The 16,309-nt window shown below is 37.4% G+C and overlaps 1 protein-coding gene across 1 annotated transcript in view; it reads left to right on the top strand.

Moving 5' to 3' along the window:
• Positions 1 to 2,335: 2,335 nt before the first annotated feature.
• commd10 (COMM domain containing 10) overlaps positions 2,336 to 16,309 on the top strand; it is a 49,090-nt gene continuing 35,116 nt past the window's right edge. The window contains exons 1-5 of the mRNA XM_083553688.1: positions 2,336 to 2,558; positions 3,533 to 3,623; positions 7,772 to 7,882; positions 8,568 to 8,723; positions 9,966 to 10,079. Coding sequence (XP_083409814.1) covers positions 2,530 to 2,558; positions 3,533 to 3,623; positions 7,772 to 7,882; positions 8,568 to 8,723; positions 9,966 to 10,079 — 501 coding nt within the window. The 5' untranslated portion in view covers positions 2,336 to 2,529. The remainder of the gene's footprint in view (positions 2,559 to 3,532; positions 3,624 to 7,771; positions 7,883 to 8,567; positions 8,724 to 9,965; positions 10,080 to 16,309) is intronic.

The raw sequence follows: 16,309 nt of genomic DNA on the forward strand, positions 1-16,309 counted from the left end.
GTGGAATGAGGAAATGCAGGAGAGCATAAGGATACCAGATGACATATCGGTAAAAGCATGGGGATGTTTAGGAGAGATGGCAATGGAGTTTTTAACCAGATTGTTTAACAGGATTCTGTAAGGTGAGAGGATGCCTGAAGGAGTGTGCTGGTATCGATCTTTAAGAATAAGGGAGATGTGCAGACCTGCAGTAACTACAGGGGAATAAAGTTGATCAGTCACACTATGAAGTTATGGGAAAGCCAGGCTGAGAGAAGAGGTGACCATCTGTGAGCAACATTATGGTTTCATGCCGAGGAAGAGCACCACAGACGCATTATTTGTTTTGAGAATTTTTAATGGAGAAGTATTGAGAAGGTCAGAAAAATGTGTTTGTGGATGTGAAGCCAGGTGTGACAGAAAAGTATATGAGGGTGGTGTAGGACATGTAACAGCAGTGAAGTGTGCAGTAGAAATGACAGACTCGTTCAAGGTGTAGGTTGGACTGCATCAGGGATCGGCTCTAAACCCTTTCCTGTTTGCAGTGGTGATGGACAGGTTGAGGAACGAGGTCAGACTCTGTGGACTATGATTTTTGCGGATGATATTGTGATTTGTGGTGAGAGCAGGTGGAGAAGGTGGAGAAGAGCCTGGAGAGGTGGAGGTACGTGCTGGAGAGGAGAGAAATTTAAGTCAGTAGGAGTAAGACAGAGAACATGTGTGTGAATGAGAGGGAGGGCAGTTGAGTGGTGCGGTTGCAGGGAGAAGAGGTGGTGAAGGTGGAGGAGTTTACCTACCTGGGGTCAACACTGCAAAGTAATGGAGCGTGGTTTGAAAAGTGAAGAAAAGACTTTCAGGCAGGGTTGAGTGGGTGAAGAAGAGTGGCGGGAGTGATTTGTGATATAAGGATATCTGCAAGAGTGAAAGGGAAAGTTTATAGGACTGTGGTAAGACCTGTGATGTATGGTTTAGAGACAGTGTCATTGACTAAAAGACAGGAGGTGGAGCTGGAGGTAGCAGAGCTGAAGATGTGGAGGTGTTCGTTGGGAGTGATGATGGACAGGATTTGAAATTAGTTTATAACAGGGACAGCGCATGTAGGATGTTCTGGAGACAAGGTGAGGGAGGCGAGATTAAGATGGTTTTGACATGGAGGGACATGGGGTATATAGGTAGGAAAATGCTGAGGATGGAGCCACCAGGAAGAATGAAAAGAGGAAGACCAAGAAGGAGTTTTATGGATGTGGTGAGGGAAGACATGCAGTTAGGACAGGGGGGTATGGAGACAGATGATCCGCTGTGGCGACCCCTAAACGGAGAAGCCGAAAGAAAAAGAAGAAGATTCATGACTATACTAATATTGTTTTGGTCCTCCTTGGATTAATTTAAGTTATTTAATTATCTATTTATTTGTTTGTTAATTTATTAAAAATTATTCTACAACTATTATGACAGTGGCACATTGGTGCTGGAGTAAAATTATACACTGATCAGGCATAACTTTATGACCACCTGACTAATATTGTGTTGTTCCCCTTTCGCTGCTAAAACATTCCTGATCCATCGAAAAATTACCAGCATCAACTTCATCTTGGATCATACCCCCACTACGTGCATCAGTGATCCTTGCCCACCCATGACCCTGTTACCGGTTCACAACGGTTTCTTCCTTGGACCACTTTTGATAGATAATGACCACTGCAGACCAGAAACAGACCCAGACGTCTAGCCATCACAATTTGCCCATTGTCAAATTCACTCAAATCCTTACACGTGCCCATTTTTCTCGATTCTAACACATCAACTTTAAGAAAACAAAATGTTCACTTGCTGCTAATATGTTATACCCACTAACCGGTGCCAAGATGAAGAGATGATCGGTGTTCGGTCATAATGTTATAATGTCAAAATGTTATGTCTGGTCAGAGTGTAATGTGCAAATTATATTACTATTAAACATTTAATTTCATTATAAATTTAAATATTAAATGTATAAGAAAAATTTCACCACAATGCATAAAGTGGGTGCTTAATTGATCGATGCATAAATAACTCGTCTTTGAAAAATAGGCAAAAATTAATAAACCGGAAATAGTATAAATTTTTTTAATGTTTTTTATTCTTTTTGTGCGACCTGGTAACAAATGATCTACAAGCCGAGCCCTGCATTACACTATGAATAATATGCAGATATGCAGTATTAATATCGTGACTGATTAATAAATAAATAAATTCATTAAGTCATTGAGACTTTATTTTTTTATTTTTTTACTTTTTTACATTTTAAAATGTTACATATTCAAATATGTCGTCTATTCGGCTTTCATGTCATATGACCGAGCGACACGTGACCTCCAACCAGGAAGTGACAAGGTCGAATTCCAAATGCCGTCTTTATTTCTATATAGTGCACTACACAGGGTATGAAATAGCGGTTCTTATGTAGTGCACTATTTATCCTGAGGAAAGTTATTTGGGATATGACCGATGGTTTTCTTGTTAGCTAGATGAAATAGAGTTCTTTAATATAAAGATAAATGAGACACCAGCATGGCTTTGATTGTTAAAGAGACACAGAGGTGAGTGAGATCACATTTAGAGCAGTGCAGGCATTTTGTAGTTGTCTTGTTATTAGCTGATCGCTAACCTGTGATGTTATCTAAAGCTGAATTGGATGAAATGTTAAAATGTTTGCTATTGGAGGCTATTCAAACTCTAAATACAATCAAGAGCTAAAACAGTAGCTATTGGATGATCCAGAGTAAAAAATGAATTTATTGATCGATTGATTTACTCACTGATATCTATCTATCTATCTATCTATCTATCTATCTATCTATCTATCTATCTATCTATCTATCTATCTATCTATCTATCCATCCATCCATCCATCCATCCATCCATCCATGTCTATACAATACTATATATTCAAAAGCTACCCCAGCCATGTATCATCCTCTGATCTATCTGTCATTCTGTTTGTCTAATCATTTTATTCATCTCGGAAGGAAATTGACATATTAAACAAGGACAGAGAGTAAAAGAGAATACTAAAAACTATTTCCATTATAAACAAAAGATAAGAGAATAAATATACAGATAAACAGTGTATAAAGAAAAAAAACCATGATGTGTACAGACACAGTGAGGGCATGATGTAGTGTACTATTGTGTTTTATGTACACTCATCTATAGACAAATGAGGTGCAAACATGATGGAATAATTTTTATTTTTTTTAAGATTTAAGAGTTTACTTATATGTTATGTACACGAAACTGAAGTCTGTTAAACGCTATTATGAAATTCGTTTACACTGTGAATCCTCCAAATAGCCTCACATGAATTATAAGATAACAAATGTACATTTCTGATGTCGTTATAGTGCAAACATTGTAAGCTGTGGAACAGCAGAATGGCTACAAAAGTAATCTATGCAAAGTGATAATAAAAAAAGAAAAATGTTCATCATCTTGCCATGCGCAAAAATGCTTGAAGAGCTACAATACGGTCCAATGGTTTGAAATTGGTCCTGTTCCTTATTTCTCTCAACAGCATCAAAGAGGCAGTAAAGTTCATCAACTCTATAGAGGTCAATAAACTGTCCAGACTTCTGTCTCGCATTCTTCAGAAACTTCATCTCAAGGTATGAATCCCAAACTTATCGTTTCCTCCAAAAGCTCTTCTGTATAATAAATGAAAAGAAAAACTCAACCCTGAGACACATACAATATGTATGTACTTAATTTAATAATCCTGGTGCAATTTGTCTGGTCAGTGGTGTATTTTTTTTATTTTGATGAGAAGTTGCTGCCACAGTTACAATGGTGTTTATTATGTAAGGAGCATCACATGACTGACTGCACTAAATGTAATGCACCAAGGAAAGGAGCGCTACTGCACCATCACTATGGAACCACTATGTACTTTTTAGGAACATTTGTACAATTATACATTTATTTATTCATCTACTCAGCCAATCATGTGGCTGCGGCACACTTCTGAAAACTAATACAAAAACAGGTCAAGAGTTTCACGTAATGTTTGCATTAAACATCAGAATGGGGAAGTGAATTCTGATCTCGGTCACTATCATGGGACTAATTGATACTTGGCTAAATTCACTCACTTTGACTCAAACCAGTACAGGTGTTACTCATCCATGCCGCAGTTAAAAACATAAAGATTACCAATAGCGGGTATATTCATGATTTTCTTTTTATTGCATTCTGCAAGATGATTAGCTACTGTTTAGTTATACAGTTATAATGTGATTGAATGTGCAGTTGTACAGATGTTCCTAATAAATTGGATGGTAAGTGTGTATTTAAAACCTTATTTAAATATGTTTAAAGTAAAACAAGGCATCTGGTTCAACATACCAAAGTTCAGATTTTCTAATTAAATGGTATTTTTCTGTCATAGATGAGCTATAAGCCTTTTTTTCAACACGTCAGAAACATTGAGTTGTTTAAAAACAGAGACCTGTTTGCTAAACATTTCTCCCAGTAAAGATAAATACTATCATTAGTAATCTAGAAAAAAAATACATTATTTAATTAATGTGAAAATATAGAGAGCCAAAGGACCTTTAAAAAATATATGTACAAATATGCAACTGTGTACATTTTATTTAAAATCTTAAAAACTTTATGTAACTATGCATCTCACAAAAGTCAGTACACCCTTCACATTGCAGCAACCATTTTAGTATTTCTTCTCAAGGGACAATACTATCAAAATGAAATTGGATATATTATAATGTAGTCAATGTGCACCTTGTATAGCAGTACAGATTTACTGTCCTCTGAGAATAACTCAACATACAGCCATTAAGGCACTTCCTTAATCCTCCTGGGCACGGAATTTACTAGAGCTGCACAGATGGTTGCTGGGATACTCTTCCACTTCTGTGCTTAATAGGGTTCAGGTCTGGAGACACTCCATCACCTTCAGCTTCCTCAGCAAGGCAGTTGTCATATTGGCGGTGTTTGGAGTCAATATGTTGAAATACTGCCGTTTGGTCCATCTCTTGAAGGAAGAACATCAGAATGTCACAGTACATGTTGAAATCCATGTTTCTCTCAATGAACCGCAGCTCCCCAGTACCAGCAGCACTCATGCAGCCCCAGACCATGATGCTACCACCACCATGCTTGACAGTAGGCAAGACAATGATTTCTTGGTACTTCTTACCAGGGCATCACCACACATGCTGGACACTGTCTAAGCCAAACAAGTTCTTCGTCTCATCAGACCACAGGACATGGTTCCAGTAATTCATGGTCTTGGACAGGTTGTCTTCAGCAAACTGTTTGTGAGCTTTCTTTTGTGCCAGCTTCAGAACAGGCATTCTTCTGGGACGACGGGCATGCAAACCGACTTGTTGCAGTGTGCGGCATATGGTCTGAGCATTGATAAGTGGACCTTCCCCTTTTGCCTGAGCTAAAGCAATGCTGGCAGCACTTATGCATCTGTTTTTTGAAGCAGCTTCTGCACCTGACGCACAGCACGAGGACAACAATTTTTTTTTAAGGACCATTGCGAGGCCTGTTCCAAGTGGAACCTGTCTTGGAAAACCTCTGTATGACCCTGGCCACTGCACTGTTTCACGGTGTTACCGATATTCTTATAGCCTAGGCTGTCATTGTGGAGAACATCAAAATCCTCAGAGTTTTCTTTGCGATGAGGTGTCCTGTTAAACATCCAGAGGTCAGTTTGAGAGAATTTTTTCCCACATCACCAAACTGCTCAAATACAAGATACACTAATTTGTATGGTCCTGTCAAGCAGACAAAAACACGAACATAAATAGGACATGCGACTTCGCATGGTCAAGCAACATACAGCTGTTATAACTCAGGGTGTACTCACTTTTGTTACCGACTATTTTGGCAATAGTGGCTGTATATCGAGTTATTTTTAGAGGACAGTAAATCTATACTGCTATACAAGGTGCACATTGACTACTGTAAAATAGATCCAAGTATTGTCTTTTGAGAAGATGGTTGGTTGCTGAAAATGGTTGTGAGGGATGTACTCACTTTTGTAAGATACTGTAAATGTCACATCTAGCATCTTCTTCTTTTGGCTGCTCCTATTAGGGGTCGCCACAGCAGATTATCCATCTCCATACCCACTGTCCTCTACATCTGCCTCTTTCAATCCAACTGTCTGCATGTGTTTCCTCACCACATCCATAAACCTCCTCCCTGGTCTTCCTCTTTTTTTTCCTTCCTGGTGGCTCCATCCTCAGCATTTTCCTACCGATATACCCCAAGGCCACATCCACTTTTTAAAGCCTGTAATCCTCAGACCCTAATGCATATATAACTTTGTTTCTAAACTATATTTAACACTGTTTAATTGGAATAGTGACCTTATATTCAGAAAGTATGAAGCAAATCTGAGATGATCCATCTGACATGGATTGACAATTTGTTTAAACATTAGCAAAAAAAAGAAAGAAAGAAAGAAAATAAATGGTATTAGTTTTAGATTGTGTAATACTGGTCTAATACCACATTTAAATATCAATTAGTTTTAGATTTAGAGTAAAATATGTGCCTGTGTAGTAGCAGTTTCTATGGAAACAGTAAGATAAGCACATTTATATTAATTAATGTGAATGACTTTCTGAGCTTTCAGATTTTAGCAGCACTTGTCTAAGAGAAACCTTATCAATCTCCGACATAAGGGATAACAGTAATGTTTTAAACACCTGAAAGCAAGATCTTTCTTTCTAAATCACCATATTTCAAACACTGTCAGGATCATATTAATGATCATGTAAACTCAGGAATTGGGCTGAATTACAGCCGAAATTCAAGTTCAACAAGAATGCAAGTCTAATTGCACTGATTGCTGAGGCTTTGGGAATATTTTTGTATTTATCATCAAATAATTAAACAATGTAAAACCACCAACATGCCAAGTTTTAATGTATTCAAGTCAAGTTTATTTCTATAGCACTTTTTTTACAACAGACATTGTCTCAAAGCAGCTTTATAGAAATCAACAGTTAAGGTGAATGATGTGTATTTATCCCTGATGAGCAGCCATCCCGGCGACATGGAAAAACTCCCTTAGATGTTATGAGGAAGAAACATTGAGAGGAACCAGACTCAAAAGGGGAACCCATCCTCATTTGGGTGATATCAAGAGTGTGATCATACATCTTTAAACAATACAGAACACTGGAGAGTGAGAACTAACATGAGCACTGGAGTGTAAGATTATGAGTAATGATCTTTCTACAATCTTATACAGTCATTTGTGGTGATAAAACTAGGAGCTACTGAGCAACTCATAAAATAGCTCAGCATTCGAGATCATCACAGATCCAACACCAGCTTTTCCATGGCAGAGCCTTTAAACACTCAAAGAGGTCCAATGTCAAAACTCCACATGAAGTGGGATCCATTTGGCGCTGGTACGTCTCTAGATGGTTTGGGAGGTTTGGAGGCATCTACTTCTTTAAAGGTCCACAATCTTCTTGGGGTGGGTGACTGGGGCTGGAGCAACATCAGAATGCCTTGGGATTGTTAGAGAAGCAGTGGAGAGGAATTAGCGTAGCTGCTGTTCATGATATTAACAGTTGATAATGTGCATGTGATCAGTACTGGAGCACAAATTCCAATATGAATCCACAGAAGATCACTGTATTATACAAAAATGATGTGGAATTTATTTGTATCTTTACTATAGATGAACTAATAGAATAGACATGTGTAAGATTTTTGCATTAATGCTGAGCCCCATTGCTTAACGCCTGAATATCTGTTTCTATCTCAGGACGAGCGCTCTTTCAGTGAAGATGAAGAGCAGAAATTACAGACTGCATTGGCTTTAGAGAAACAAGCTCTTCATTTGGTGCTGGAGACGTCATCATTCTTATTAGAACAGGTTGGTGGTACGAGATGAAACTATATCCAGAGGTACATTAGCTTGATAAGGCTCTGGGACCAATATTGGCCTGAAACTCTGGATCACTATTGGATAGGATTTGTTATGATTGTCAATTTGTTGCCCCAATGTATTTCGTGCTATGAATGAGAAGTTGGAAAGAGAAGTTTACAGAGAGATGGTTTACCACGAGAATGTTGGTATCAAGTAGGTATGAGTTTTGGGACACACTTAAAGATAAATAGGAAGTCTTTTGTAACTATATACAATAAGCTGTTTTTGCTTATGCTTAAAGTCCATATGCAATATTTTTTACATTTTATCTAGAAATTATTTTGTGAGGGAAAACACATGTATTTTATGTTTATACTTTAAGATATTGTTTAGGCATTAAACTATTTTTGCATCACTAGAATTTCTTTCACCACCTTCCAATTTTTAAAAAAGGATTCTTGGTGTTATTGAGCTTTTTCAAACCTTCATGTAGCATCTTCTCTATTGATCAGGCTGGACAATTCAAATGCCCTCATTCTGGTAATTTTTGGTAATGTTGGATAAACACTTAAGAGGTGATTTTGAACTTTTTAATGGCAGTTTGGTTGTAATTATTACATGCTACTGTTAGCACTACTTTTGTAGGATATAACCGATAAATGAAAGTGTCTCTTGTGTGCTTTGTGTGTAGGCTGTGCATCACAACATTAAACCAGCATCTCTGAAGCAGCAGCTGGAAAACATCCACATCGCCTCAGACAAAGCCGAGGCATTTAGTCAGGCTTGGGCAGCAGCTGGCCCTGACGTGGTAGAGAAGATTAGACATGCGATATTTGCCCCCAAGAAGGTGAGTTCTCTTTTTGTAAAAGATGGATGCTGTAAAGTTGTTTGGGGTGAAAACAAAAACAATACAGTAGCAATAGAAATCACTTCACATTATAATGATTTAGTTATATCAGCACAGGGGGACAAAATCTGGATATTCAAAAAGCACATGTGGATGTGGTTGGTAGGTGTCCACAATTTTTTGTTCATTTTGTATTTTAAATAAATGGGTTGGAAACTATGTCATTGTTAAATTACGAATTGTTGATTGGGTGTTTCTTTTAAGAATCATTTATTTAACTTTTAATGAGTGTCACGACTTAGCGATTGTTCTTTTTTCGACTTCTCTGTAACATGACAGTGTTTTTGGCGTATTACCTCAGAGAGAGAAGAGCCTGGTGAAGAAATGAGTGCTTATTGTGCTATAACATGAGTGACAGCAGGAACTAAATAGTTTTGCAAGGTAACTGTAAGCTTGCAATTATCTGAGCAGTTGAGGGTTAAGGACTTGCTCAAGGGCACAGCATTGACACATTGGTGGTCATATTAACGAACATATATTATTGTGTTTTGTCTTATTAACATCCAATGCATGATTTATATCAGTGAAGAGTTTGTGCCTTATTTTGAATTTTCTTTTTTTTTAGGTAAGATTATTTTAATCATATAGAAGCTGTCATTTACATGTACATTACATAGTTTCTGTATGTCTTTAGCATTTCGTAACGATTTTAGTAAGAACATTTAGCATAACAAAGAAAGTTTCTAATAGACATATTTGGAATGATTGCTGGGAGTTTAAGTGCCTTATGAAAGCAGTGTAGGTGTGCCATTTGCACAGCGGGGGAAATGTGAACTCATGCGTTTATGATATGTATGACTTTAGTTTCTTACAGACAAACATTGCTGCATTTAAATATAAGTAAATGGGTTTCTTTTGCCCCTGCTTTCATGCACACAAGACCGAGCTTTAGTATGTTTCCAGACGTTTTATTCAAGGCTGTATGGATTAATAATGATAACTGACTTCCTAATCGAATATTAATACTGTGGCATAAAATATGAAAGCTCTTCCATGAAATATCAATGCAGAACCCAGAATTTAGGATTAGGCATAAGGCCATGGCTACTTATTATGACATGAAGGGAGTGAGTTCTCTGTTGCAAAGCCAGTGTGCTTGGATTGTCATCGCCGTAAAAGCAGAGTGAAAAGAAATGATGTGTGTAATAAGTGTTTTTTTTTTTTTTTTTTCTCACTTGCAAGCTGGAGCATATAGGGTGGCAGCTAAACCTTCAGATGGGCCAGTCATCACAGGCTAAGCAGAAAGAGCCACACACCGTGCTGGACCTTGGAATCAGAGGGGACGAAGAGTCGGAGGTAAAAGACTTCCTGCAGGTTATCCATGCGTGGAGATGTTTGCATCTTCGCTGTCTTTTAGGAAGTGCCTGGCTTTAAAATAGATGCCAATTTGGACTCATTTTGTCTTTCCAAAAAAAAAAACAAAAAAAACAAACCAAAACAAAAAAGTCTCATTAACAGAACTGGCGGCTAGACATTGCTTATGTAGATATTAATTAGCCCTGCGAGAGCTCCTTTGTATTTTGAATCTTTGTATATGAATTGGCAAGATCTGGGTGTAATCAGAGCCTGCGGAGTAACAAAACATCTGGATAAACACACAAATCTCTGTTTTGCCCAACGGCAGTAGCAGACAGACCTTCTAATGTTTCAGAAGATTCGAATGTGCATTTTTATTCATGACTTACAGTCTATAATCTTTTTTTTTAGCCAGCGTTATAACGGTAGTTGCTATACAGGATATTTAGCCACAGTGTCCTTGTAGTTGAGGGAATACATAATGTACTATTGCTTTTTTTTGTTCTAATACAGTATAAACAGAACATTTTCTCTGTAATAAATCCACTTGGGGTGTTTCTGTTAGGAATTGATAACTTTATGCCTGGAGCAATTCAACAGAATGGAAGGAACGGTGCAGCGTGCGTTCATTTCTCAGATACTCAATAGGGGGCGCTGTTACCACATGGCAAAATGCGAGTCTGTCTGACGAGCAAGAATCTTGTTCTGCATCTCACATTCAGTGGCAACTTCTTTTACTTTAAATAGTGTTCTTGGGTTTAGACCGGGTGTTAGAATTAGATTTAAATAAAAGGCTTGTGTTGTGCTTTTAAAACTTTTGAATAAATGCATAAAAGGTTAAGCCACATTTTTACTTCAAACTCGTTCTAAATCCATCCGAGTTTAAAACACCTGATCTGTTGTAAGACAGTCTCTTTGTTTTGACTGTCACTGTTTTTCCGAAAAAGACGACCTCTTTGTTGACTGAATTGCAAACTCATTTGTTTATACTTTGAAGAAGACATGACACCAGAACACTAATAGGTATATATTTTGTGTGTTTGGCATTCTGCCCAAGAGCTGTTGAATAGATGATGAACTATAAAGACAGATTTTCATTCTAATGAAAAGGGGGGAAAAAACACTCCAGAAACTTCAGAGCTTTGAACACAATTTGATGTGTTTTATTTCTTTTCGTAAAGAAGTGCTCCAGTAACAGCTGCTCGGATGATGGATGACTGTTCGTAGTGATGTTGCAATTAGTAATCTGTCAGTGTTGATGCGAAAGGAAAGATGGACACATTGAATAAAGATCATGTTCGTGTAGATGTCTAAAATTAATCTGTATATAATCGTGGTGATTTTATACTAAGTTGGCTATGGTTTTATTGTGAAATGAATACTCTATGGTTGGGTGTTATGTATGTACACATAATAATATTTATGGCCATGATATATTAAAATATATTCGATGTTAATTCTCATTGTCCTGAGTTTGAGATGATACTCCGTTTTGCCAACACGCTTTGGATTGTATTAAATGGCTTCAATTGATTGGTTTTATTTTTTTGTTCTGCCCAAACTCTGGTGTATTCACTCACATATTCCAAGCCTCAGTGATTTTGCAGCTGCAATAAGAATCATCTATTAAATTGAAACAGCAATGCAGACGATTGAAGTTTATAAAATGCACAAGAGGAGGTGACCATGGATTGTAGTTGATTGTTGCTCCAAAGACTTTAACCCTAGATGGACAAAGTGCTCTAAGTCTCTTGGGCATATTTGTCCCCGTCCTCTTTAGTCCTGGGCTCGCTCTTATCATGACCGGTTGACAGCTGGCTTCTGCTTAAAGGAACCAGACTCTTTGATATTACTTTGAACTTCTTAGGGATCCTCCTGTTTTCTTTTCCTCTGATATAAGGCTCTGTGAATCACAGGCTTCAAAACAAGGGCAAAATCATTGAAAAGTACACCTTCATTTTTAGTCCATGGGTTTGTGCTGAAATTAGATTGAACTAGTTAGAGACAGTTGTTTGACTGCAATTGCTTAAAAACACGAATGTTTCATTCAACTTAAATTCGAATTAGCAAGCTGTATACATCTGATCTGTCTTCTGTAGGGGTTTCTTCCAGATGTCGACCGATAGTGGATTTTACTGATATCGATAGCTAGTTTGGATCATATTGCAGATAAACAATTAATCAAACCATAGTATTTCAAATGGAAACTGGATAAAAAACAAACAAACAAAACCCTTTATGTACAATACTACTGAACTTTAGTACAAACATAGAAAATTTGAAAACAGTACTAAATCATGTAAATGTGCTAATTATATAAAAGTGAATATATTAATGAAAGAATATAATGAATAAATTATGCGTATTAAATATAATAATGTCCTCTCCGTGCAGCGCGCAGTCTCGTAAAAAAAAACAAAAAAGAAACAAACAGCAAGTTGCGTCAGTGATTCACCTCTAGAGGCCGCTTGCGTAATGACAACCGATTAATCGGTTGCCCTCTAGTTTCTTTCCTTGTTAACACTGAGGTTAATTGATTCAGTGTAATCATAGATAGGCAGTGTCAGTCCAATCGTTCGTCCTTGATCCTACTTTAATTCAGATTCAGCCAATGAGGATCAGGAAGCACTTTGTTGGATTTCTCACTTGTGAATTTGATGAACTCCTTTATTATCACCTTAAAAAAAAAAAACGAGGAACGCAATTAAACATCTGATTTTACGCTATGAAGAAATGCAAAGATCCTTTGTAAACATTTTGGTTTTGTTTTCCTCGTACATGGCGTTCCATGTAAACGGCTTTTACGCAATCATAAAAAAGAGTGAAAAAAAATAATGCAAGTGACAACTCACACCATGAACTTGTAATTGGTACCTTCTTAAAATAATAATAGCTTGCAATCACCTTACCAAAGTAAAAAGAAAAAAAAAGGATAGGAAGCTGCGGTTGGTTGTGGTACACTTGGTTTGTTTAGGGATGTTTTGTGCATTGCTTTATTTTTGTTTTAACGTGTATTCTGTCAGTTTGCAAGGAACCGGAACGTTTTATCATTTGGTTTATTGCCACAGCAAAGTCGCGAGTAGTCATGCATCATTATTCTGGAACATGTTTTTTTTTTCTTTTTTGGGTAGCTCAATGTATTTTAAAACGGCCCTTTGATGATAAATGTTGGTGAATGAAAACACTGCAGATTTTGTCTGCACACTGATCATTATGCAGAGAAAACTGGATTTGGCCACATGCTGATTCTCCCAATCAGTGAAAGCTCTTATTTGCCTGTATCGCTACTCTGTTAGATGGGTAAATTAGTGCACTGTTGATGCACATTGCTTTGATGAAAGGGTGGATTGATACACACTTGTTCAATTATTTGCATGCAACTGCATCTGGGCTTGTTTGGGAGGGAAAGTAAGCAGTGTGCTCTGTAGTGCAGTGTGCGAGTTGAAGACTTATTGATTATCGTTCTAGACTAGTTTTCGAGTATAAACGTGAAATATTTTTGTCTATGAATTGGTGGTATTATTCATTTCTTTTTAAAAAATGTTTTTTTATCAGACATAACACAGACACGATAATGTGCTGTCTAAACATGAAGATCGTTGCCTCAGTGAATCTTTCTGCTTTCAGCATTTCTGGCAGTGTCATCATATACTGTATGTGAGGCGACCTGCAAAAAAAAAAAAAAAAAAAAACCTGTCAAAAGTTGTTACAGTTGAAATCTGAAAAACAGCCAAAAGTGACAAAAAGTCAAGCTTAGTCCAAAATTGAGTTTTTTTCTGCCAAACAGTATACTTTGACATCTCTCTAAGGTAACATACATTCAGGTATATGGATATCTGGACATTTGGATCGCTGGATAACTTGTGAAGTGGTTTTGTATAAAGATTCTAGTGTCATCAGTGGTAGTTCTGCGGTCCGAATAGTAATTTGGCCCAGTGATTTTTTTTTTTAGCCGAGTGATGGCTTGCTTAGCTGGCAATAACAGCTCTTTGGATTTCAAATCAAAATGCAACACACAAAATCAACTCTAGATCTTTTATCTGCTTACTCATAAGTTAAATGATGAGGAACTCGCACACCACACTAGACCCCACACTCAGGCCATGAATCAAGTGAGCAGCTAATTGTACAGGTAAAGGAATGTGAGCAGATGTAAAAGCTGCTGCAATTCCTACACCATTCATCCAATTTGCATGTAAAAAAAAAAAATATATATAAATATTTTATTTTTTATTTTTTATTTCAATGTCAGTATACTGTAGTAGAGGGGTCCCCAGCCACCAGGCATTGGACCAGCATCAGGATAATTTGGTACTGGGCCACACAAAACGAATGAGAGCTTTTTAATGTTTCTTTTATTTCCATTTTATTGACTTTCATGGTCTGCAGGGTGTTTTTATTTTTTCCAGTTCTGCCTAATCCAATTTTCTGCACTTGTTTCAGTTGCAGTTTTTTTTTTATGCATCAATAACTTAAGCTTCCACTGATTCTGCATTATGGTGAGTTGAGTTGCAACCCCAATTCCAAAAAAGTTTCTATGCCATGTGTAAAATGTAAATAAAACTATGGAATGAACGCAAATGCTTTCATCCAGAAAACGTCTTTTTCAGGAACGGGTTTGCATATTTGAGTATGACTGTGCTAACTGCCTAGTGCATCTATTACAATAGTATGACTGCGTAATAGAAGAGTTCAGGTGAACTGCTAGACTGGCCTGCCTGCCTGCAGTCTCTAGACCTTTCTCCACTTGAAAACATTTGGCGCACCATGAAACAAAAAACACAACAAAGGACACCCAGAACTGTTGAGCAGCTAGAATCCTGTATCAAAAAACATTTCTTTCCCAAAACTTCAGCAACTGGTCTCCTTAGTTTCCAGATTTATACGAACAGAAGACTTAAAGCTACACAGTGGTAAACACGGCCCTGTTTTAACTATTTAGAGACTTGTTGCAGCAATCAAAATCAAAATAACCTTATATTTTCCTTAAAATGGTATATGTTCTCAGTCTAAACATTTGAAATGTTTTTTTATTGTGAATAGAATATGAATTAATGAGATTTGCAAGTCATTGCATTCTGTTTTTATTTACATTTTGCAAAGTATCTGGAATTGTGCTTGTACGTTTTTATAATATTAATAATATACATGTTGTTGTGTTTAGATATGCATGCACATTTCCTGATCTGTGAAAATCTAATGGAAAAAAAGACAAAACAATTTTTTGTATAATATGCCTTGTGTGTCAGAGCCCTGATCTCAACCCCACTAAACACCTTTGAGATGAACTGGAATACTTTTCAACCAACATCAGTGCCTGATGTCACTATTGCACTTGGGGCTGAATGTGCAAATCCCAACAGCCACTCTGGAAATAGTAGAAAGCCTTATTATAGGAGCATTGAGGAGACTAAATGTGGAATGAAATTGTGCACATGCGGATGTGATTGTGGGTGTGATGGTCAGGACACACTTTTGGCCATATAGTGTATCTAAGAAAGATACAGCATCACATGAAAAGGAAGAGAATCGTCAGTCTACTGCCTTTCTAATAATAGTGTTATCAACTTTTACATAGTGTGATCGCAGATGGAGGGGTGATGTTCTATTTTTTGCTATTGATTTTTTCTAAATGGCTGAATGCATTGGATATAGAGATGCCACTGTAGATGTTCGGATTATGCGAAATCCCTGCTTTCCCACAAGCTGTACAGTATAAAGGACGGGGCCCTCTAACTCTCAGCCGTTGTAGTGTCGACATACCAGAGGGATCTAAAAGGGAGCCTAGGCGATCACCAAAGTTACCACACAAGAGACATTTCTGTTGCTATGAATAGTGGCCCGTGAGCCTCTCTCGCGCGCTATCGCGCTCTCTCTCTCTCTCTGTCTCTCTCTCTCTCTCTCTCTCTCTCTCGGCAGCTATAGTGTTTTAAAAATGGATAGAGGGAATGTTTTTATCGTGGGAGGGAATTTGGCGTGCAGCGGGTATGTACAGCACATTCTCTCCGAGCAGCATAGCTGAGGAAACACTTGCTTTCAGTGATTTCCAGGCTCTGTCCAAAGTGTCCATCACACTCTTTTAGTGTACTTTTCAGTTTTATTAGCTATTTCTCCTGTTATCAGATCAGCTGAAAACATTTTGTGTACACTGTGTTCCAATTCTTTAATTATACCCTTCCCCTACCTTATTAGAAACAGAATTCTAATACTGGTTAGTTTTAAAATACCCA

The sequence above is a fragment of the Silurus aristotelis genome, assembly GCF_946808225.1.
Source record: "Silurus aristotelis genome assembly, chromosome: 11".
Taxonomy (NCBI): Eukaryota; Metazoa; Chordata; class Actinopteri; order Siluriformes; family Siluridae; genus Silurus; species Silurus aristotelis.